Source organism: Mustelus asterias, chromosome 28, assembly GCF_964213995.1.
Source record: "Mustelus asterias chromosome 28, sMusAst1.hap1.1, whole genome shotgun sequence".
In the NCBI taxonomy this organism is placed as follows: domain Eukaryota; kingdom Metazoa; phylum Chordata; class Chondrichthyes; order Carcharhiniformes; family Triakidae; genus Mustelus; species Mustelus asterias.
In genome coordinates, this window is record NC_135828.1 from 20642898 (window position 1) to 20667504 (window position 24607).

The 24607-nt window shown below is 46.1% G+C and overlaps 1 protein-coding gene across 1 annotated transcript in view; it reads left to right on the forward strand.

Annotated features, from left to right (window-relative positions):
- antxr1d (ANTXR cell adhesion molecule 1d) overlaps positions 1–24607 on the forward strand; it is a 96988-nt gene continuing 72381 nt past the window's right edge. Inside the window, exons 1-5 of the mRNA XM_078199646.1 lie at positions 1–530; positions 22256–22327; positions 22420–22491; positions 22759–22840; positions 22977–23010. Coding sequence (XP_078055772.1) covers positions 382–530; positions 22256–22327; positions 22420–22491; positions 22759–22840; positions 22977–23010 — 409 coding nt within the window. The 5' untranslated portion in view covers positions 1–381. The remainder of the gene's footprint in view (positions 531–22255; positions 22328–22419; positions 22492–22758; positions 22841–22976; positions 23011–24607) is intronic.

Here is a 24607-nt window from a genome sequence, read left to right on the forward strand (position 1 = left end):
TTCCCTTATATTTTCTTCCCCTTGCCCACTACCCTCTCTCTCTCTCTCTCTCTCTGTGTCTGTGTGTCTCTCTCTCTCTGTGGAAAATGTGCTGAGTGCTGCTGGAAGGGGACATGATGAGGGGGCTGGTTAAGTTGCAGTCCCAGCCTCTGTGTGGCTAGGAGGAGGGAGGAGAGGAGAGGGGGGTTCAGGAAGCAGCAGTCTGCACTGAAGAGGGGGGAAAAAAGGACATTTGCTGGCGAGGCAGCTTCAACTTGGTGAAGGGGAAGGATTGATGGATTTTGTGAGGGAGCAATAGGGGGCTAAAGAGAGAGGGAGGGAGCTCTTTTGACTCCAGTGAGGTGAGGATCGAATGACTATTTTCTTGCCGCCCTGGGAAAAATGGCGAGCTTTGCAGGCGGCTTTTGCAGAGCTTTGTTGCTCCTCGGCGTCTTCCTCGGCTCCTCTACTTTTGGCCAAGTGGCAGAGGACAAAGAGCAGGACAAGACATCCTGCCACGGAGCTTTCGACCTGTACTTTATTTTGGACAAGTAAGTGGAGATCCCTAAATGCTGGCAGTGTTTGCTTTGCTAACTGAACCTGTGTTGTGTGCGTGTGTGGAAGAATCTTCTTTCTGCTGCTTTTTTGGGGATGAAAATGTAATCAAAGTGGAGGGGCGGGAGAAGTGAAGACAAAAGGTTATTTTTTCTCTCATGTTTACTTGAGGCAATCAAAACAAAGGCATGTGGGGATGAAAATTGTGAGTTTTTCTTCTTTTGGCAAGTTTTTTCCCCCCTCTCTCCCCCCCCCCCAATTCTGCAATGAGTTTGACTGCTGTGCTGTTCAATGTCGCCACACTCGCCCCACTCAGGGGACACGACGACTCTGAGGCAAACGGAAGCCTCCGCCGCCTTTTATACCCGCCTGTGTGTCTCTCTCCCCCCCCCCCCCCCCCCCGCCGCGGCAGCGCGCGCCGGAGGCTCAACCGTCCCCCGGGCTCGAGGCAGGGGTTGCCAGTTTGAAAGGCGGCTCGCGCAGCAGCCGTTAGAGCCGCGGGGGGGCGGAGAGCAGGGCTCGCGCCGCGTTGCACTATCCGCGTCTCGCCGCCCCGCCACCCCCCTTCCAATAGCCCAGCTGAGGGCTCGCGCCTCTGCCAGCGCAGCCCCTCCCCCCCACCTGAGAGCCTCAGCTGACTGGCACTGGGTTCACCCAGTGAGGGAAAGACACTGGCACTGGGTTCATCCAGTGAGAGAATGGCACTGGGCTGGGCTCACCCAGTGGGGGAAAGACACTGGCATTGGGTTCACCCAGTGAGAGAAAGACACTGGCACTGGGCTTGGTTCACCCAGTGGGTGAAAGACACTGGCACTGGGCTGGGTTTCTCCCAGTGGTGGAAAGACACTGGCACTGGGTTCATCCAGTGAGAGAAAGACACTGGCACTGGGTTCACCCAGTGAGAGAAAGACACTGACACTGGGTTCATCCAGTGAGAGAAAGACACTGGGCTGGGTTCACCCAGTGGGGAAAAGGCACTGGGCTGGGTTTCTCCCAGTGAGGGAAAGACACTGGCACTGGGCTGGGTTTCTCCCAGTGGGGGAAAGACATTGGCACTGGGCTGGGTTCACCCAGTGGGGAAAGACACTGGCACTGGGCTGGGTTTCTCCCAGTGGTGGAAAGACACTGGCACTGGGTTCACCCAGTGAGAGAAAGACACTGGCACTGGGTTCACCCAGTGAGAGAAAGACACTGGCACTGGGTTCATCCAGTGAGAGAAAGACACTGAGCTGGGTTCACCCAGTGGGGAAAAGGCACTGGGCTGGGTTTCTCCCAGTGGGGGAAAGACACTGGCACTGGGCTGGATTTCTCCCAATGAAGGAAAGACACTGGCACTGGGTTCACCCAGTGAGAAAGAGACACTGGCACTGGGTTCACCCAGTGAGAGAAAGACACTGGTACTGGGTTCAGCCAGTGAGAGAAAGACACTGGTACTGGGTTCAGCCAGTGAGAGAAAGACAATGGCATTGGGCTGGGTTTGCCCAGTGGGGGAAAGACACTACTGGGCTGGGTTTCTCCCAGTGAGGGAAGGACACTGGCACTGGGCTGGGTTCACCCAATGGGGGAACAACACTGGTACTAGGCTGGGTTCATCCAGTGAGGGAAAGACACTGGCACTGGGTTTGCCCAGTGAGGGAAAGGCACTGGCACTGGGTTCATCCAGTGAAGGCAATACACTGGCACTGGGCTGGGTTCACCCAGTGGGGGAAAGACACTGGCACAGGGCTGGGTTCATCCAGTGAGGAAAAGACACTGGCACTGGGCTGGGTTCACCCACTGGGGGAAAGACATTGGCACTGGACTGGGTTCACCCACTGGGGGAAAGACACTGGCACTGGGCTGGGTTCACCCACTGGGGGAACGACACTGGCACTGGGCTGGGTTCACCCAGTGGGGGAAAGACACTGGCACTGGGCTGGATTTCTCCCAATGAAGGAAAGACACTGGCACTGGGTTCACCCAGTGAGAAAGAGACACTGGCACTGGGTTCACCCAGTGAGAGAAAGACACTGGTACTGGGTTCAGCCAGTGAGAGAATGGCATTGGATTGGGTTTACCCAGTGAGAGAAAGACAATGGCATTGGGCTGGGTTCGCCCAGTGGGGGAAAGACACTACTGGGCTGGGTTTCTCCCAGTGAGGGAAGGACACTGGCACTGGGCTGGGTTCACCCAATGGAGGAACAACACTGGTACTAGGCTGGGTTCATCCAGTGAGGGAAAGACACTGGCACTGAGTTTGCCCAGTGAGGGAAAGGCACTGGCACTGGGTTCATCCAGTGAAGGCAATACACTGGCACTGGGCTGGGTTCACCCAGTGGGGGAAAGACACTGGCACAGGGCTGGGTTCATCCAGTGAGGAAAACTCACTGGCACTGGGCTGGGTTCACCCACTGGGGGAAAGACACTGGCACTGGACTGGGTTCACCCACTGGGGGAAAGACACTGGCACTGGGCTGGGTTCACCATTGGGGGAAAGACACTGGCACTGGGTTTGCCCAGTGAGGGAAAGGCACTGGCACTGGGTTCATCCAGTGAGGGCAATACACTGGCACTGGGCTGGGTTCACCCAGTGGGGGAAAGACACTGGCACAGGGCTGGGTTCATCCAGTGAGGAAAAGACACTGGCACTGGGCTGGGTTCACCCAGTGGGGGAAAGACACTGGCACTGGGCTGGGTTCACCCAGTGGGGGAAAGACACTGGCACAGGGCTGGGTTCACCTCATGGAGGAAAGACATTGGCACTGGATTGGATTCACCCAGTGGCACGGGACTGGGTTCACCAAGTGGGTGAAAGGCACTGGACTGGGTTCACCCACTGGGTAAAAGACTGTGGCACTAGGCTGAATTCACCCAGTGCATGGGAGACACTGACACTGAGCTGGATTCACCCCATGGGTGAAATACACTGGCACTGGGCTAGGTTCATTCAGTATGTGGGAGACACTGGCGCTGAACTGTGGATGGAATGGATTGGATTGGAGACACACAGCCAGTGGGTGTGACTGGCACTCAATTAGATACACCCAGTGGGTGGCTGGCACTAGACTGCATACATCCAGCCAGTGGGTGAGTGATAATGACACTGGGCTGGATTCGTGAAGCCAGTGGGTGAGAGATAATGGCAATGGGTGAGTTACAAGTCAGTGGGTGAAAGATACTAGCACTGGATGCACCCAGTGGGTAAGAGATAGAGGCACTGGGCTAGATGCACCCAGTCAGTAGGTGAGAGAGATCGGCACTGGGTGGGCTACATGTAGCCAGTGAGGCACTGGGCTAGATGCACTCAGTTGGTGAGAGATGCTGGCATGGACTGCAATATATCAACCCATGGGTAATAGATTTGTCAGTAACAGAGTGGCTGGGGCAAGGCAATGCGTGTGAACTCTTCTAACTGATCAAGAGTGTCTGGTGCTCATTATGAATGAGAGAAGCACTGACAGAGACACTGAATGACAGACACATTGGCAGTGAGAAGATAGGAATCTCACACTGGCAATATTTGAGCAAAAATCCTATCACTGACTGAGAGAGAGGAATTGAATAAGAAAGAAATAGACACTGAGGGGGGAATTGTCCTATCCCGCCCGTCACGGGAATCGTAGTAGGCAGGGGAGTTGGGGGGTGAGGGGGGACATGCAAAGATCCATTGACCTCGGGTGGGATTTTCCAGTTTTGGAGTGAGGGCGGCTGGAAAATCCTGCCCTGAGTGCGGTTCAGAGAAGGTTTACGAGACTGATACCTGGAACGGGCGGATCGTCTTATGAAGAAAGGTGGGACAGGCTAGTCTTGGATCCGTTGGAGTTTAGAAGTTGGAGTTTAGGCTGTGGAGGCCAATTCATTGAGTGTACTTAAGACAGAGATAGATAGGTTCTTGATTGGTATGGGGATCAAAGGTTACAGGGAAAAGGCAGGAGAAACATATCAGTCATGATTGAATGGCAGAGCAAACTTGATGGGCCGAATGGCCTAATTCTGCTCCTAAATCTTATGATCTGGAAGAGTAAGAAGCCTCTTAATTGAAACCTTTTAGATCCTGAGGGGTCTTGACAGGGTAGATGTGGAGAGGATGAGGTTAGGTTGATTGGCCAAGCTAAGTTATCCCTTAGTGTCAGGGGAACTAGCAAGGTAAATACATGAGGTTAAAGGGAAAGGGCTCAGCTGGGATTGTTGTCAGTGTCGGCTCAATGGGCCGAATGGCCTCCTTCAGCACTGTAGGGATTCTATGATGTTTCCTCCTGTGGGAGAACCTAGAACTAGGGGTCACTGTTCAAAACTACAGAGTCACCCATTTAAGATGGATATAAAAACAGAAACTAGAAGCAGGAGTAGGCCATTCGGCCCTTTGAGCCTGCTCCACCATTCATTTTGATCATGACTGATCATTGAATTCAATATCCTGATCTCCCCTTACCCCCATATCCCTTCATCCCTTTAGCCCCTAGAGCTATATCTAATTTCTTCTTGAAATCAGACAACATTTTGGCCTCAACTACATTCTGTGGCAGTGAATTCCACTAATTCACCACCCTCTGGGTGAAGAAATTTCTCCTCACCTCAGTCCTAAAAGGTTTACCCCTTATCCTCAAACTATGACCTCTAGTTCTGGACTCCCCCACCATTGAGAACATTCTTTCTGAATCTACCCTGTCTAACCCTGTTAGAATTTTATAAATTTCTATGAGATCCCCTTTCAGTCTTCTAAACTCTACTGAATATAATCCTAACTGACTTAGTCTCCCCTCATATGACAGATCTGTCATCGCAGGAATCAGACTGGTAAACCTTCGCTGTACTCCCTCAATAGCAAGGACATCCTTCCTCAGTTAAGGACACCAAAACTGCACACAATACTCCAGATGTGGCCTCACCAACACCCTATATAATTGCAGCAAAACATCCCTATCCCTACACTCAAATCCTCTCGCTATGAAGGCTAACATACTATTTGTCTTCTTTGCTGCCTGCTGTACCTGCGCGCTTACTTTCAGCGACTGATGCACAAAGACACCAAGGTCTTGCTGATTATCCACCTCTCTCAATTTACACCCATTCAATCTGTCTTCCTTTAATTGCTACCAAAGTGGATAACCTGACATTTATCCACATTATACTGCATCTGCCATGCATATGCCCACACACTCAGCCTGTCCAGATCATGCTGAAGCATCTCTGCATCCTCCTCACAGCTCACCCTCCCACCCAACTTGGTATCATCTGCAAATTTGGGGATAATGCATTCAGTTCCCTCTTCCAAATCATTAATGTATAATGTGAACAGTTGAGGAGAATTTTAGAATCATAGGGTCATAGAGGTTTACAGCATGGAAACAGGCCCTTCGGCCCAACTTGTCCATGCCGCCCTTTGGTTTTTAACCACTAAGCTAGTCCCAAATGCCCGCTCTTGGCCCATATCCCTCTATACCCATCTTACCCATGTAACTGTCCAAACGCTTTTTGAAAGATAAAATTATACCCGCCTCTACTACTACCTCTGGCAGCTTGTTCCAGACACTCACCACCCGCTGTGTGAAAAAATTGCCCCTCTGGACACTTTTGTATCTCTCCCCTGTCACCTTAAACCTATGGCTCCTCTACAGAGGATTGGAACACTCCTCCTTAAAAGGCAGTGGAAGCAGAATCTTTGAATATTTTTAAGGCAGAGCTAGATGTTTTTTTGATAAGCGGGAGGGGGTGGGGTGAAAGGTTATCGGAGAGAGGCAGGAATATGGGGTTGAGACTACAATCAGATCGGCCATAATTCTGTTGAATGGCAGAGCAGGTTTGAGGGGCTGAATGGCCTACTCCTGCTCCTAATTTGTTTGTTCATATGAGTAGAAGATCACAGTGCTGAATGAGTGAGTCTATCGTTTGAGTGAGACACCCATGTAGTGAGTTAGACATGCATTGGCACTGAGTGAGGGAGATACTGGCAATGGGATAGAGCAATCCTGATTGGGGGAAATAACTGGCATTGTCGTGTAGGTTAGATGGATTAGCCATGTGTAATAACTCCACGGAGGCGAAAGTCCCGTCACCAAGTTACTTTATTTACACCATACATCTGTACACAGCCAGCTCTCCAGTTGCTCCCTGCTGAATGCAGGCTGGGAGTCTGACACGCCTGCTTTAAATAGGGAGCATAAGGCTCCCTGATTTAACCACCAGTTCGGACTCATCAGGCAGTTCGTACTCTAGCAAGCCAACCTCATTAGCTTGGCTGAAGTCATCACACCATGGTAAATGTGTGGGGTTATGGGGATAGGGCAGAACAGAGGACCTGCGTAAGATACTCTGTCAGAGAGATGGTGCAGACTCAATGGGCCGAATGGCCTCCCTCTGCACTGTAAGGATTCTATGTTGAAGAGAGCTACTGAAAACAAGAGGACTTCAATTGACATAGTATTTCCATCCCGCCAAAATATTTCACAAGTACTTCACATACTATTCCGTCTGTATTTCAGTTGCTGTTCTTCGGTAGAAAATGCAGAAAATGAAATAAAATGGGTTAACAAAAGCAAAGTAATGCGGATGCTGGCGATCTGAAATAAAGCCAGAAAGTGCTGAAAAAACTCAGCAGGTCTGGCAGCACGTGTGGAGAGAAAAACGGAGTGAGTGTTTTGAGTCTAATATGACTTCTTCAGAACGTCCTCGCAGAAGAGTCATATTGGACTCGAACTGTAAATGCTGTTTCTCTCTCCACAGATGCTGTCAGACCTGTTAGGTTTTTCCAACACTTTTATTTATCAAATAAAAGCTGCTAAACTGTCGAGTGATGTTTGTGGAGGGAGGAAAGTTGATGATGGATACACCAGTGCCAAGGGACTTTAACATTTTCCTGAATCATCAGTCTGGGCCTCAGCTTAAAGTCTGTTCTACACGTCGGATGCTAAGCAATCCTTCAGTATTTCCCTGGAGAACTGTGTACAGTTCTGGTCACCCTAATATAGAAAGGATATTATTAAACTAGAAAGAGTGCAGAAGAGATTTACTAGGATGCTACCGGGACTTGATGGTTTGAGTTATAAGGAGAGGCTGGATAGACTGGGACTTTTTTCTCTGGAGCGTAGAAGGCTGAGAGGTGATCTTATAGAGGTCTATAAAATAATGAGGGGCATAGATCAGCTAGAAAGTCAGTATCTTTTCCCAAAGGTAGGGGAGTCTAAAACTAGAGGGCATAGGTTTAAGGTGAAAGGGGAGAGATACAAAAGTATCCAGAGGGGCAATTTTTTCACACAGAGGATGGTGAGTGTCTGGAACAAGCTGCCAGAGGTAGTAGTAGAGGCAGGTACAATTTTGTCTTTTAAAAAGCATTTAGACAGTTACATGGGTAAGATGGGTATGGAGGGATATGGGCCAAATGTGGGCAATTGGGACTAGCTTAGGGGTTTAAAAAAAAAGGGCGGCATGGACAAGTTGGGTCAAAGGGCCTGTTTCCATGCTGTAAACCTCTATGACTCTATGTGTTGGCCTAGATTAAAAAGGAGGTAAAGATTATGTAGAAGAGAGAGAGACTCCAGTACTCGGAGTAAGAGATATGCATTTGACACTGAGAATATCACACCGCTACTGCCCAAATATGTATCCTGGTTCTGAGTAAGAGAGACGTCTGCACTGTGAGCGACTCAGGATCTAAAACAAGACACTGACACACCGAAATAACCTGCCTTGCCACCGCCATGTTAAAGTGAATTGTTAAAAATCCAGAAATACTTTCGAGTAAAACTGCTCATTCTTCGATTTTGAAGAGGAAAGTTGCTGAAGTCTGTGATTTTAAAAAAAAAGGCAACCCTGGAAATCTGAAATGAAGCCAAACTCCTGAAAATACACCGCGGTTCACCAGGTTAATACCTCTTTGCTGAAATGTTAACCTGTCTTTTTCTATCTGAGCTTGACCAACTTGCTGCATACTTCCAGCATTTTTCCTTTCTATTATCATATGTGTCAGATGGTTTTGGAGCGTATGACCGAATCGACCTCAGCTTGTTAAATGTTTCTGTGTGTGTAAATGGCAGGGATTATGATTCCTGTGAGAAAGCAAGTTGGGTTTAGCATCAGGGTATGAGAAACTGGCCGTTTTTAGCTTGTGTTTCTTGGAAGCTGCATATAAGCCAGACAGCACAAAGAAAGGATTCACTGAGCTCACACCCTTTGCTCTTCCTGTGTAGCAATATCCTATCTAGCTGGCCGGGAAATAGGAAATGTTTAAAGTTTAAAATCCAATAAATTAGTTATCTAACTGTTAAATGTGCATAAAATTTGACATTCAATTTTATAATTCCCCTTAGAATTATAATTTTATACTTACAATTTTATTATTAATTAATCGACTGATTAATTAGTTCTGTATTATTGAAGCACTATTGCCTGTATTTGTTTACAGATGCTAGGCGGGATTTTATGGCCTCGCTCATCCCAAAATCATAAAATCCCACGCACGATCCACGGATCTTTGTATGGTCCGTGCCCCGCTCGCTACGATTCCCGTGGCGGGTGGGATGGGAAAATTCCAGCCGATGGGTCTGAAATTTCCCTGGTGTTCAGCTAGCCTCCTACTATGTATAATTCTGCAAGGAGACTGGGGGGGACTCCCAAACACTGTGGAGACCAAGTTGCATGTGGTCCACACCAGTCTCAACTTGTTCTTAAAGGGGTGGGAGTGTAACTTGACATTTCGAATATATATGTCTTCAGGGAATCTCTGCACCACTGACTCAGTTGGGACCAAGGATATTTGTGGTGGATTTTTTAAAAATTCATTCAGGGGATGTGGGCGGCACTGGCTGAGCCAGCATTTATTTTCCATCTCTAATTGCCCTTGAACTGAGTGGTTTGCTAGGTCATTTCAGAGGGCATTTAAGAGTCAATCACATTGCGGCAGGTCTGAAGTCACCTGCAGCCAAACCAGGTAAGGATGACACATTTCCTTCCATGAAGGGCATTAGTCAATCAGATGGGTTTTTACAACAATGGACAACGGTCTCATGGTCCTCGCTTGCCTTTAATCCAGGTTTTTTTATTGCATTCAAATTTCACCATCTGCTGTGGTGGGATTTGAACCCAGGTTCCCAGAGCATGACCCAGGATCTCTGGATTACTAGTCCAGAGACAATGCCACTACACTACTGCTTCTACATGCTCTGTGAAGTGAGGCACACCGGATACCACATGGCTGGCTTTAGGCTGAAGTATGGATCCCAGGCAGGGAAATTGCTGGGACCTCTGAAAATATGTAAAACTTTCAAGGTCAGCCTTCTTGCATGGGCTAGGGTGGAAGGGTGGGGGAGGGGGATGCCTGGTGAGGAGTACGTGATTTGGGTTGGTGGAATGGATTGGGAGGCGGGTTTGTATAGTCTTTCCTATTGCTTGTAAGCGGACGCTCTAAAAGTCTGATTTTCTTGACTCTCCCTCAGCAAGAGTGTTGCTTTTAATGAGCTATTAGGTGATATACAAATGAATCCAAATGGGACTCACTCTTGGAAGGAAGTGTGTGGCTTTCAGCCAGTGAAATGTGGCTCCATACAGCATGGGAACGTTGAGAACTAAGCAGAGTGGAGGCCCAAATATATATTTCCAGTCAGACTTCAATGGACCGTACTTCCCCTTCAGAAATTGAAATGGATCTTCTCATATCTTCGGCTTGTATGCCACATAGTGTAAGTTTCCATCCCCCTTTAAGACCTACTCCAAAACTCAACTCTTTAATCAATATCGCAACATTGCCTTCTTTGCCTCAGTGTCCAGCTTTCTAGCTGTACCTTTGTGAAATGCCTTGGGATTTTTTTCTGTAAGAGCGCTACATAAATCCAAGTTTCTGTTGTTGAGCATTTCAAGATCAAGGAGCTATCATTAGCCTCAGTGTTCCTGGGATAAGGAGGGCAAAATAAATTAGCCAGAGTTATTATTTTGGGGTGGCACAGTGGTTAGCAATGCTGCCTCACAGCGCCAGGAACCCAGGTTCAATTCCGGCCTTGGGTGACTGTCTGTATGGAGTTTGTACATTCTCACTGTATCTGCGTGGGTTTCCTCTGAGTGCTCCGGTTTCCTCCCACACTCCAAAGATGTGTAGGTTAGATGGATTAGCCATGGTGAAGTTGTGGGGATAGAGTGGGGGAAAGGGACTGGGTAAAATGCTCTTTCAGGGAGTTAGTGCAGACTCGATGGGCTGAATGGCCTCCTTCTGCACTGTAGGGATTCTATGAATTCTTGTTTCTGACCGCAAACTAGTCAAATGTGAATTACTGCAAAGTTACAACAGCTGAGCAAGGGAAGCCTGTGGAGATTTGTTCACATATTGAATGTCTGTGGTTACATATGTTGAATGGTCAATTGAATGAAGAACCAAAATATGTCTGCTGGCTGTAATAAGGGTATTTGAGCCTTCAGGATTTTCTCTCAGTGCAGTCCATGAAGAAAATGCTCGTTCATAATACCTTAAGCCTACACACGTTTAATTTGCTACTCTATGCATTATGCCAATTTAAAAACTTTTCAAATATAGGAGTTATTATTTTTCTGGTTTGAGAATAAAGTTTACCAAATATGTTACTTGAGTCCTTGCATGAACAAGAGGAGGAACTGATGGAGATTACAATAACATTTATGGTTGGCTTGTCGATCCACACATGCCAAGAATAGAGTGTTAACCTTCAAATATTTTTAGTTCGATTCATTGATTGGATCAACCTTGATGTTCAAGATTTTTCACTACTAAAAATGACATGCTGTGTTCATGATGAACTAGAATTTTATTTTTCGAAATGATAGTGAGATGACCAGTGCTCACCTTAATTTACATCATTCAACGGCTTCAGGAGACGATAAATGTGCATTTGAATGTGAAAATCTTGAAGTTGCTGTCCAAGATGTCCCACTCCACTGTTAGCTTCTGATACAATCCCCGTGGGGAAACTATAAACTCAACTAATCAAATTTATTGAATGACTCCCATACCAACAAGATTTCACCTTTTGTAACCTTTACTTTTATACGAATCACAATCAACATTAAATGAAACATATTCAACAAGGAAATGATACTTCAAATGAAAAGGTAAATTTCACTTTAAATAATTGATACAGCAAAGATAAGTCTTACACAACTGTAAACATTTGCATTACTTCCCGCAGATCTGTGGCACTCTGTGGCTGCAGGGTTCTCACAACACCGGGTTGAAGTCCAACAGGTTTATTTGGCAGCACTAGCTTATCGACACAGACATCAAAGCTTGTGCTGCCAAATAAACCTGTTGGACTTTAACCTGGTGTTGTGAGACTTCTTACTGTGCTTACCCCAGTCCAACGCCGGCATCTCCATATCATGGCTACAGGGTTCCACAGTAAGCAGCTCTTTATTCACACAGGGTAGGTCAGCAGTACTAACAACAGCTTTCACTTCTAAGTTTCATGGGTATGATTATCAGCAGCAAAGCACACTTCTACAAAGCTTCTTTCTATTGGGTCATGACAGCTCTGTTGCTAACCGACCAACAGATAATACCTGTTCATGGCTTGGCCACTTCTGGTATAACACCCAGCTATTTAGAGTCTCCACCTTATTCACATAGTGTAATGACTTCAATCAGGCCTTAGAGGTTGGCCTATTGGGGTATGAGCTTCCTGAGTAAGGATCCAATCGATGGGCCAATCAGGGAGTCTTTGCCTTGTACTTAACTGAGAGTGTCAGTTCCTCTGGCACCCCTGGAGATGGACTGCTATTAGCACTCTGTGTATTGCTGTTAGAGTTTGTGAATAAAGGGAATTTAATGAAGGGGCTTCTGCCTCTGAAGACTTTTTACACATAGCTTCCCAAGTTTTAGACCTTCTTAACCAACTCATACAGGGCCTCAAGAAGCTCTTTTCTTAATTTCTGCCAAACAGAAAAATTTGACCTCTTCCTAAGAGAGATTTGCTTTGTTTCTTCACAATAATTCAGTGTTCCACCTTCTGTCCCTGTCTACTTTATCTTTGTTTCTGTATTTGTGTGCTGATCGCCTTCTGCCTCCAACTCTCCTATTTTCTTCACAGAAGGAACTTCTTTGTCAGTCTGCTCTGTGACTGCCAGCCACATGGCTTTCATATGGTAACTTTTTTCCTGTCGATACTGCTTCCAGGTCTAGGATCGTAATGTCACATGGGCCAACAATTCTTATGGTCTAAGAAAATTATGATTGATCCCTTTACAATTGATGCAAACTCTTTTCAAACCTTCATAAAAACATTTATAGGTCCCACAGACATTTCAAAGAAATTACAAATTTTCCTTGCTGTACTGCTTCCAGAACAAAAGTTGTCACAGTATCAAAAAACGGCATCTCATTGGCTGCCTCGTCATTCTATTGTGTTAAACTGCTGTTTTTGCATTGTAGTTATGAACTAAACTTGCCACAGAAAGTTAGGATTGTCCATTTCAGCCGTAACAGTGCGTGATGTCTCATTTACTGTCAAATATCCACTCTGGCACTGAAATAGAAAGTGCTACTGTACTTGTTTGTAACCATTATATTTTTAAAAATTCTTTATTACAATACAAGCCTTAGATTTTACAACCCTTGCTGAAGGTGACCCCCCGCTCCCAGCTGGTTCCCTGGTAGTGGGACCAGCCAGCCATGCAAAATGCCATTGAACATCAATGGGACAAAGGATTCCACTAGTGGCCAATGGCAAGCCGACTCCGCCACTGCAAAACACGCAGGGCAGCACGATGGCACAGTGGTCAACACTGCTGCTTCACTGCGCCAGGGACCCGGGTTCTATTCCAGCCTCGGGTCACTGTCTATGTGAAGTTTGCATGTTCTCCCAGTGTCTGAGTGGGTTTCCTCCGGGTGCTCCGGTTTCCTCCCACAGTCCAAAGATGTGCAATTAGGTTGATTGGCCATGCTAAATTGCCCCTTAGCGTCAGGGGGATTGGCAGGGTAAACATGTGGGGTTACGGGAATACAGCCTGGGGAGGATTGTGCTCAGTACAGCCTCAATGGGCCAGATGGCCTCCTTCTGCATTGTATGGATTCTGTGATTCTATGAAAATCCTGCCTTTAGTCTCAGTTTTGCAAGATTTCCAATGCGTGTTCGAGATAGTACCCAAAAGCATTCGCAAAGAATTCTACTTCTTCAGTTAAAATTTGTTGGTTTCTCAAAATGGAATTTGAGCAACTTTGATATGATGTGAAGCAAAATTTGCAAACAAAACATGTGACAACTACCACCTGAGACACAAAATGCATACGTCCAGAACATTTTAATATACCAGCAGATGATCCTTGGTTGCTCATTTTTGGTCAGGCTACACTCTTGCAATGGGAAGTTTTTGAAAATAGAGGGGCTGAAATATATTTCTCCAGTGCAAAGAATTGGAAAGATTTTGCAAAACAGCTCCCAAATGGCAGTGAATTAAGCTTATTTTGATTGGTTCCTGGAAAATAAATTGTGTTTTCCCTGACTACCGGAGGAGCATAAATATTTTTCATAGTTGTTGAAGTAAATATATTAACATGAGAGATTGTTTTTGACTTACCAGCATAAATAAATGAAAAAGATTGCTAGTGTAACTCTGTAGCTTACAAAATATAAAAATCTGACACAATGTTTAGCACCCTGTCTTTTTCTTTTTTTCCTTCTGAACCTATGTAAGAACATGAGAACTAGGAGTGGGAGAAGGCAATTCGGTCCCTCGAGCCTGCTCTGCCATTCAACATGATCATGGCTGATCTCATCTTGGCCTCACCTCCACCTTCCTGCCCGCTTCCCATGACCCTTCATCCCGCTACTAATTAAAAATGAATAATTATTACTAATTGTGAAGTATTATCCGGTTCTGATGGGCTCACGCCCAATTTTGTTAACCTGTACTGGCTTCACAAAACTGGAGCCTTAATGTATCTCAGCAGATTTCCTGTAGTGTAGGCTACAATGGTTAAAAATGTACTGATTTATTCAGTATAGAATATATCCACAAGGCCATTAAGTTATGGTGAAAAAGTAATTAAATTTGCATTTTTATTGTTAAGTATTACAGGTTTATTAGAACACCAGGCTCTCTCTGCTCCCTCATTTCTTGATGGGCACACATAGAGATTGCATTGCAGTCCTCTGAAGACCTCTTATTACTTGTTGGAGAAAACTGCTGGGGTGGCACCATGGTCAGCACTGTTGCCTCACAGTGCCAGGGACCTGGGATCAATTCTGGCCTTGGGTGACTGTCTTGTGGAGTTTGCACGTTCTCCCCGTGTCTGCGTGGGTTTCCTCCAGGTGTTCCCACTCCATAGTTGTGTGGGTTAGGTGGATTGGCCATCCTAAATTGCCCCTTATTGTCAGGGGATTAGCAGGGTAAATATGTGGGGTTATGGGGTAAGGCCTGGGTGGGATTGTTGTCGGTGCAGGTTCAATGGACTGAATGGCCTCCTTTTGCACTGTAGGGATTCTATGATTCTATGAAAACCTGTTCCAAAGCATGTCTCTTACCCTCTGTCAAGAAGGGGTTGCCACATTAATAGATTCTCACTCTCTCCCACCACAATTTATGTGCCATAAGTATTTGTTTGGCTGCTTTGTACATCATGCATATGTCTTTTTGCCTCCCGTTGTTACTTTTAACACCACCGACTGCCATTTTTGTTTAAAGCTTTGGCCTCTGCTGTGTTTGTGTGAGGTGTGATCGAGAGAATATGGGAATCCCTTAGGTATTCCAGCGCATTCCCTGACTTGTTTCATGTAAACTGTGCTTCACGTGGTAACCATATGTACCATTTGCAATGACAGAAATCATACCAACCTGAAAGCCCATACAAAATTAAAATGTTCTGTAAAAGAAAAATATCATGAAACCCACCCATTACCTCACACATGCACATCTGTCCAACATCTTCCTTTAGGTTTTCCGTTCATAAGGCTCATTAGTTTGCACTCTGCTCCATTTATGGAATTACAGCTATTCACTTAGTTCTTGATCTACGGGTGGGATGCCTGGTTCACGTTGTGCTTGATTGACGGACCTGGCATCAGAAGGGGGTAGGAGCTTGCTGAAAGCACCCCCCCCCCCCTCTCCCACCGCCGCCTACTCACTGACAACCTCCCCTCTGAGACCCTACCTCATCCAAACTCTTTATTGAGGGATCCATCATCATTCCCTGACTGCAATACCAGCAGTGGCCACCCCTACTGCTGGCATTGCCTGGGCTGGGGAATTGCTGGCTTCTGAATAGGATTTCTGCCTTACTAGGCCCTTTATCGAGTGAAGACCTGACACTGTCAGGTAGGTGACTTACTATGTCATAACTGCATCAGGCTTCCAGAGAGAAACGACACCGGCTTCTCACTGGTTCTCCAACTGGGAGGCGAGATTCCCGTTGCACTCATTAAATTCCACCCATGGATCTTGGTTTAATGTTTGCTTATAGCAGAGTCACTCAGAACTGCATTGGAGTCTTCGAAGTGTCAGCACAATTTGTATCTAAGTCCCGGAATTTGACGTAAGGTCAGGCTTGTCCAATCTTTTTGCGTGTGGGGGGCCACATTTCAAAATTTTTCTCACTGCGGGGGGCTGATGAGCAAATTTTGTAAAGATTAAGTTTCTCTCACACTCTTTCTTAGACACCTCTCTGTCACATGCTCTCTCACACACACTCTCTCTCACATGCACACTCTTCCACGTCCTATCCCACACCCTCTCCCACACACCCTCCCACACACCCTCCCACACACTCTCTTCCACACGCTCGCTCCCACAAGCTCTCTCCCACACGCTCGCTCCCACAAGCTCTCTCCCACACGCTCGCTCCCACAAGCTCTCTCCCACACGCTCGCTCCCACAAGCTCTCTCCCACACGCTCGCTCCCACAAGCTCTCTCCCACACGCTCTCTCCCACACGCTCTCTCCCACACGCTCTCTCCCACACGCTCTCTCATGCACTCTCTCACACACTGTCTCATGCGCTCTCTCCCATACGTTCTCCCATACATTCTCCCACACGTTTTCCCACACGCTCTCCCACACGCTCTCCCACACATGCTCTGTCATGCACTCTCACACACTCTTTCATACTCACACACTCTCTCATGCGCTCTCTCCCATATGCTCTCCCACAGTCTTTCACACTTTATCACACACCTCTCTCTCACGTGCTGTCTCCCACACGCTCTCACGCACTGTCTCACAACTGCTCTCGTGTGCTCTCCCACGCGCTCTGCCTTACACACTCTGTCCCACAGATGCTCTGCTAGGCGCTCTCACACACACACCCACACGCATACACACTCTTTCACACAGTCCTTCACACACACTGTCTCACACTCTGTCATATGTACTCTCATACTCTCACATTTTTTCACACTCTCACATGCTTTCACACACACCTTCTCTCACACGCATACACATTCTCTCATACTCTCACACACTTTTTCACACACCCTCATACGTTCTCACATACAAATGCTCTCACATGTTCTCTCAGACACACTTTCTCTCATGCTCTCACATACACGATCTCTCACTCACACTCTCTCACACACACGTTCACTCTCACACACTCTCACGCACACACTCGCACACACAAGTTCTCTCACACATACTTACACTTTCTCACACTCTCTCACACTCACACACTTTCTCACACTCTCACACATATGTTCTCTCAAACACACACACACACACACACACACACACACACACTCTCTCTTTCTCACACTCTCACACATGTTGGGCCCGATTTTGCCAATCGGAGCCTAAGGGCGGGATCCGGGCGTAATACGGATCTGAGCCTGGAATCCTCTTTGCAGCGCGCCCATACGCATTTTGCTGGCTCTGGCCCGATGCGCGCTGTCGGCGGTGCTTAGCGCTGGCGAACCGATCTGAGTTGTGAACTGCGCATGCGCAGTTCGAAAAAAATCCGAAGCAGCGTGCCCGGGCGCGAAATACAAAACAGCAGAGAGGGGGGGACGGATGGACTTGGGGGAATCTTGCAAACTGCAAATAATGAAGCATCCTCTTTGTGCTGCCTCATTATCTATGAGAAAGGTAATTAAACTACAGTGTCCTAGTGAGCAATTAGTGACCTGTATAATACATTTGTGATCTGTAACTGGATTGTCGATGCTCAAATGTTCAGAGTCCTGTGGTGAACTTGGTAGAATTGTCCCCGTGGTGGAACTTGGTTGGAAATAAGATTCAAGGAGATTACTACATCTGGGAAACCAACCATTGTGAAAAGAAGCTTGTATTGGCAACTCTTCTGTCACATGCCATGGCAGATGTGCCCCTACTCATGAATGTGACTTGCATGGGCAACGTTGGGTGCAGCTACTCTGCCTCTGGAGCAGCCTTGGACCCTTTGTCATCTTGTTTTCATCTGAACATTGCACAGAATTAGAGGAATCTCCTTTGGAAGATAATGTCAAAGTTATAATCGCAGGGACTAAAAACCTGACAGTCACAAATCTGGGATAATATTCCAGAACATGGATGGGGGGATATACATTTTGAAATATTATCCCAGATTTGTGACTGTCAGGTTTTTAGTCCCTGCGATTATAACTTTGACATTATCTTCCAAAGGGGATTCCTCTAATTCTGTGCAATGTTCAGATGAAAACAAGATGACAAAGGATCCAAGGCTGCTCCAGAGGCAGAGTAGCTGCACCCAACGTTGCCCATGCAAGTCACATTCATAAGTAGGGGCCACATCTGCCATGGCATGTGACAGAAGAGTTGCCAATGCAAGCTTCTTTTCACTATGGTTGGTTTCCCAGATTTAGTAATCTCCTTGAATCTTATTTCCAACCAAGTTCCACCACGGGGACAATTCTGCCAAGTTCACCACAGGACTCTGAACATTTGAGCATCGACAATCCAGTTACAGATCACAAATGTATTATACAGGTCACTACTTGCTCACTAGGACACTGTAGTTTCTCATAGATAATTAGGCAGCACAAAGAGGATGCTACATTTTTTGCAGTTTGCAAGATTCTCCCAAGTCCATCTGTCCCCCCATCCTCCCCTCCCCCAACCGGAGACCCATCATCAGTCACCGCCCCCCCATGCCCCCCGGCCCCCCCAGCTACATGCTGCACACAATCACAGCCCCTCCCCCCATGCCCCCCAGCCACATGCAGCACACAGTCACAGCCCCTGGTAACATTGGAAGGCTGCAGCAGTGCTATCTGCACTGTGTGCACATCTTCAGCCTGAAGTGAGCTGCACTGCAGGACCCGAGGTCCGTGCTGCCACACGGACATCGGAGTTCGTACACAGCAACAGCCCCTCCTTCCCCCCACACACTCGCAGAGACTCCACGGGCCCGGGACAGCAGAATGGCCGCGACTCAAAACGCACGTAAGTACCGGGGAGCCTCCGAATGCAACGCACCTACCTCCTCGCCAACCCTCACTGAGGAAGCGCCGGCTTCTGACTTTTATTTACCAGGTCGTTAAAAATGCGGACACAGATTGGGCAGCACGGTGGTAAAGTGGGATTTGGTGGTAGAGTTGGGCGCGCGCTTCATTAAGTCAATTTAAATGCATGCAAATGCATTTAAATCGGCGGGCCGCCCGATCCGGGCACGGGCCCGGCCCACGCCCGAATCGGGTGTTGGTAAAGCCGCGCTCTGCTAGGAATCGGGTGCGCACCGCGTTAAAAGCCCGACGCCCAACTTTACCGCGATCGGGCGCGAAGTTTTGGTAAAATCGGGCCCGTTGTCTCATATTCTCTCACAACTTTCACACACTCTCACACTCTCTCACACACACGTTCCCTCACACACACTTCCTATCCCTAAGCTCTGAACTCACTGCCGCTGACTTTTGCTGCTCCTCCAATCTCAGTTTGTTTCTAGTGAGTCTATCAGTAGCAAACATGGGAAAGAATCAGCCTGTGATTGGAGGAGCAGCTCTATGTTTATTCTTCCATTCAAACTTGCATGTTTGCCTTGCCTTTTGTAGACTGGCTCCGGAAGCTGCTTAGAGGAGCTTCCAGGGTCACATTTAACCCTTGGGCTCCACATTGGACAAGCCTGAGCTAAACCACACTGATATTGTGGCAAGAGGGCTTTCAACCGAGTCCATGTGGGGAATAGCATGATGAACATTTAGTATTTCAGCAAAGCAACTTGCTTTGTTTTTATTTTTCGATGGAATGTGGGCATCGTTGGCAAGGCCAGCATTTGTTGTCACGTCCTAATTGCTCTTGGACAGAATTCTCAGCCATTGCAGAGGGCAATTAAGAGTCAACCACATTGCTGTGGATCCGGAGTCACATGTAGGCCAGACCAGGATAAGGACAACAGATTTCCCTCCCTAAAGGGCATTAATGAACCAGATGGGTTTGTATGGCAATCAATGATAGCTGCCATAAGACATGGTCACCATGACTGAGACTAGTTTTATATTCCAGATTTACTAATTGAATTTAAATTCCATATGTATAAGAGCTAATATAGAGATTGAAAGGAATGTGGAAAAGTCTGACAATGCAGGAAACTATCATAAACAAAGATTGAGGGAAAGAGTCAATGGGTGGGATTCTCTGGTCTTGCGCATGATGGGACCCGTCGTGAGCGAGTATAGAAAATTTGGCATTCCCGCCAATTTTCTATTCACTTTCAGCGGCACCGGAAAATCCCAGTCGCGATCGAGGATGGAAAATTTCAGCCAACGGCAAATAGAGCGACCGAGAGAAATAAATTGAATGGAAGACAGGCTGAAAAGCGAGAGAGAGATTGACATGGAAAAAAGCTGAGGAGGAAGAATGAAGGACATCTGCGGGAAAGGGGGAACATTTTTTTAGTGGTCTCTGAGCGGTGCCACAGGCGATTAACTGGCATTATTTAAATTATGTTTATTTAGGAGTGATTGCAAAGCAATAAATTCTTCATTCAGTGTAGGCAAATTATCTTTGATGAGATTTCTGTGCTGTAATGACTCCTGGCTCTCCGTAAACTACATATCACGGAATTGCTACAGTGTAGAAAGAAGCCATTTGGTCCATCATGTCTGTACGGACTCTCTGAATGAGCATTTCACTTAGTGCCATTCTCCCCCCATCTTCCCATAATCCAGCACGTTCTCCCTCTTCAGATAACAGCCTATTTCCTTTTTGATTGCTTCGGTCGAACCTGCCTCCACTATACGTTCAGGCAGTGCATACCAGATTTTAACCGCTCCCTCATTAAGAAGCTTTTTGTCATGTCACCTCTGGTTCTTTTGCCAATTATTTGTTTTATTATTTAGCATGGCCAATCCACCTAACCTGCACGTCTTTGGACTGTGGGAGGAAACCGGTGCACCCGGAGGAAACCTGCGCAGACACAAGGAGAACATGCAAACTCCACACAGACAGTCACCCGAGGTCACATTCGAACCTGGGTCCCTGGCACAGTGAGGCAGCTGTGCTAACCACTGTGCCATCATGTCACCCTTCTAACAGCTTTCTTTTCTCCAAGTAAAACAGTTCATATGATGTATGAAAGTTTTTTTCTTATTTTGTGTTTTAGTTCTTTTCTGTTAAGAGCAACTTTCAATCTTTGCCCTAAAGTGCGCTCAATGTCAATCTAACATGATGTTTGTGCCATATGATGCATGACTATGATGTAATTACAAGTTTATTAAAAGCCAGTTTACATGTCGATTACAAAGAATTACTAGCATATAGTATATAATTCCATTGCATATATATTTAATGATGAACTGCAAAATAGCCATGCACAGATTGTGTTTACATTAGGAAAATATTTGAACAAGTTTATGCAAAGGTAATCTCAACAGATTACTTATACCTGTTGCATGGTATGTCCTATAATGCACCAGTCAATCTATTTTCTGGACTTCAATTATATTTTTCTTCAAATGTTATGTAGTGTTTTCCCACCACAGGCATTACAATACAAAACGTCTGGGCCAGAATCTTACCACCGTTCATGCCGGCAAGATTTTCCCATCCTGCTGCAGTGAATGGTGATTTGACCGCTAAATTCTCCGACCTTGCCGCCGCAGGAACGTAGAATGAATGGCCAGTAAGATCGTGCCCCTGGTGTTTAAAGATGACCTTTCATGAACTCAAGACTTCTCAGAGTTCTTTACAATCCATTAGATAGTTGTGAAGTATAGTCACTTTATAATTAGATTTAACATGGCAGCCAATGTCTGCAATGTAAAGTCCCATAGTCAGCACCAAGATAATGATGAGATGTATGTTCTGAGGGGGCTTGACAGGGTAGATTCTGTGAGGTTTCTTCCCCCCGGATGGAGAGTCTAGAACTAGAAGCCATAATCTCAGGATAAGAGGTTGATCATTTAAGACTTTATGTGGAGAATTTTCTTCACTCAGAGAGTTATGAATCTTTGGAATTCTGTACCCTTGAGGGCTGTGGACGGATGCACAGTCATTGAGTATATTCGAGGCCAGGGTCAATGGATTTATGGACTCACGGGGAGGTCAAGGGATATGGGAATCGGGTGGGAAAGCAGAGCTGAGGTCGAAGATCAGCCAGGATCTTATTGAATGACAGAGCAGGCTCAAGTGCTCCTTCTCCTGTTCCATATGTGGTGCTGGCCCAAGACATTACAGAAAACCTGCACTATTCTTCAGAGTGCCATGGGATCTTTTACATCCATCTGAAAGGGCAGAAGGTTTAATGTCTCATTCAAAAGACGACAGCCCTGGCAGCGCAACACATTGTCAGTAATTGTGTAGTGCAGGCTAATGCGTAATTATGTTGACTGTACATTTCTTTCAGATCTGGAAGCGTTAGAAACCATTGGATTGAAATATATTCTTTTGTTGAACAGCTGGCTGAGAAATTTTTAAGGTATCATCACATTTATTTAACATAATTGCTGTCAAGTCTAATAGTTAATTTATTCAAACCACCCTCCACTAATAATTGACTTTTTTTTTCAGCCCTCAGTTACGAATGTCTTTTATCGTGTTCTCTACAAGAAGTACAACCTTAATGAGCTTAACTGCAAATCGGTGAGTCTTGTTATGGAGCACTCAAACGTGAAAAGAACATTTAGGTCTCCAAGCGGTACAGATTGTGAATGTTTTTGTTACAACAGGCCATTTTCTTTGACTGAAAGATCTTCATTGCTGGCCTTGTGAAATTGAAAAATAACTCGCCCACAATTACTCACTGTTTTGACGGTTCATCCGAGTAACAAAAAAACAGGGGTAGAAGTTAAATATCCCCAGTGATTTCCTACTATTGTTTAAACTAAAGTAATTGTATTTCATTCAAAGGGAAACCATTCGAAAAGGTCTTCAAACCCTTCGGACTGAAGTGCCTGGAGGGGATACATTCATGCACGAGGGCTTCAGAAAGGTATAACATTCAGCACAAATTTTGTTGTTTGGAATGATGTTTTTTTAAAATCATATAGATTCAGTCAGTAAGCCATATTGCTTAAGTTTCACATTAATTTTATCTAGTAATTGTGTTTCATTTAAACTTGCTACAGGCAACTGAACAGATTTATCATGAAAACTATTCAGGTAGGCATCAGCCTTGTTTCTTGGTGGCCATATTTGATCCAAACTCTTGTGTTTAAACCCCACTGTGGCATTCTCAGTAGCGCTATAACTTCCCACGGCTCCAGCTACCTTCCCGCCACACCCCTACCTCCCAAGCTCTCCAGTTCTCTGACTCAAGCCTCCGGTGCACCCTCCCTCCTCTCAGCTCATTGTTGGCAACATTGTTGAGCCTTCGGTTGCCCAGGCCCGAGGTTCAATTTCTTCCCTAAACCTCTGCACCTCTCCATTCACTCTCCTACTCTAAGGGCATTCTTGCTATGTACCTCTTTAACGAAGCTTTTGATCACCCATTCTAGAATTTTCTTCTATCCTCTGAGCCTATTTTATTTCCTTCCTCCTCTGTGATGCAGCTTAGCAGGCGCTACATCAATGCAAGTTGTTCCTGTTGTCAATGTCAATTTTTTGCTTTTATTATGTTGCTATGACACGTTAGATATAGGAAACTCCACCAATCTTTAGTATGATTTTAACACCGCCAGCCTTACTTAAAATAATTCCAACTGGTTCACACAACAACTACAGTCACCCCGACGGTAATTCAAACTCAAGTTAATTAACCCGTTTTCAAAACTTATTTGGTACAGATCCTCCATCAGGGTTTCATTGCATACTTGCTCCTCAGAAAAGTAATTTGTTTTCTTTTTAGGGTACACGTACCCGACATTAAATTTTCTTTCTAGCTTCCCTTTCTCCGGCCTCAGTAAACCATCAGATACGGCAGTAAAGCAAACAAATGGCCTGTTCCCAGAGCTTGGCCAGTACTCTGCAGTTGCCAGAAGGCATGGAGATAGCTCAGTGACAGCTCATGCTCGGTTTCCTTTCTCCCCATTGCGGGGAAATAGCGGGCTTTGTTTGCCACTTCCATGCACAATGCAGCTTAGATTGGGAACTCAGTAAAGTAGTGAAAAGTGATTGGTCTGTATTCACAGGTATGACTTACGCAATTTATGACCTTATTTAATGTTCAAAGCAGGGGCTTACATTTTTTGATATTCATTCGTGGGACATGGGCGTTTATTGCCCATCCTTAGTTGCCCGTGAAAATACCAAAAGGTTTGACGCTGTGACTAAGAGGTGCCACTATTTGGTTCTGGTACAGGCCTGTACTTGCTGACTTTATAGACAATAATTTACATCTCCTCTGTGTTTGGGACTCTGCATTCGTCTCCAGCAGCAGTGCTGTATTTGTCAACTTGCAACACAATCTTCAACCACAGCATTGGAAATGACAGTTGTCAAGTGTAATATCCCCACCCTGCACCCACTGTCAAACATAGACGTGGGTTTCAGCCACAGTGTAGCAAGTGAAGCTATGAATTCTAACTCTCCAGCAATCTCTTCCCCCATTTTCTCTCTCAATCCCAGTCTGTCGCTCCCCTCCTTCTAATGCACGGTCTTGTTTAAAATATTATCTAACTTTGTGTTATCACCCTCACTCGTAAGTTGCAATGTTTGAGCAAACATTCTGATTTACATTCCAAAGACTAATTAAAATAATTTAATTCCCAGTCTCCCGCTACACGATTATGTTAGTGCGCCGTTGTGGCAGCGCATGAAA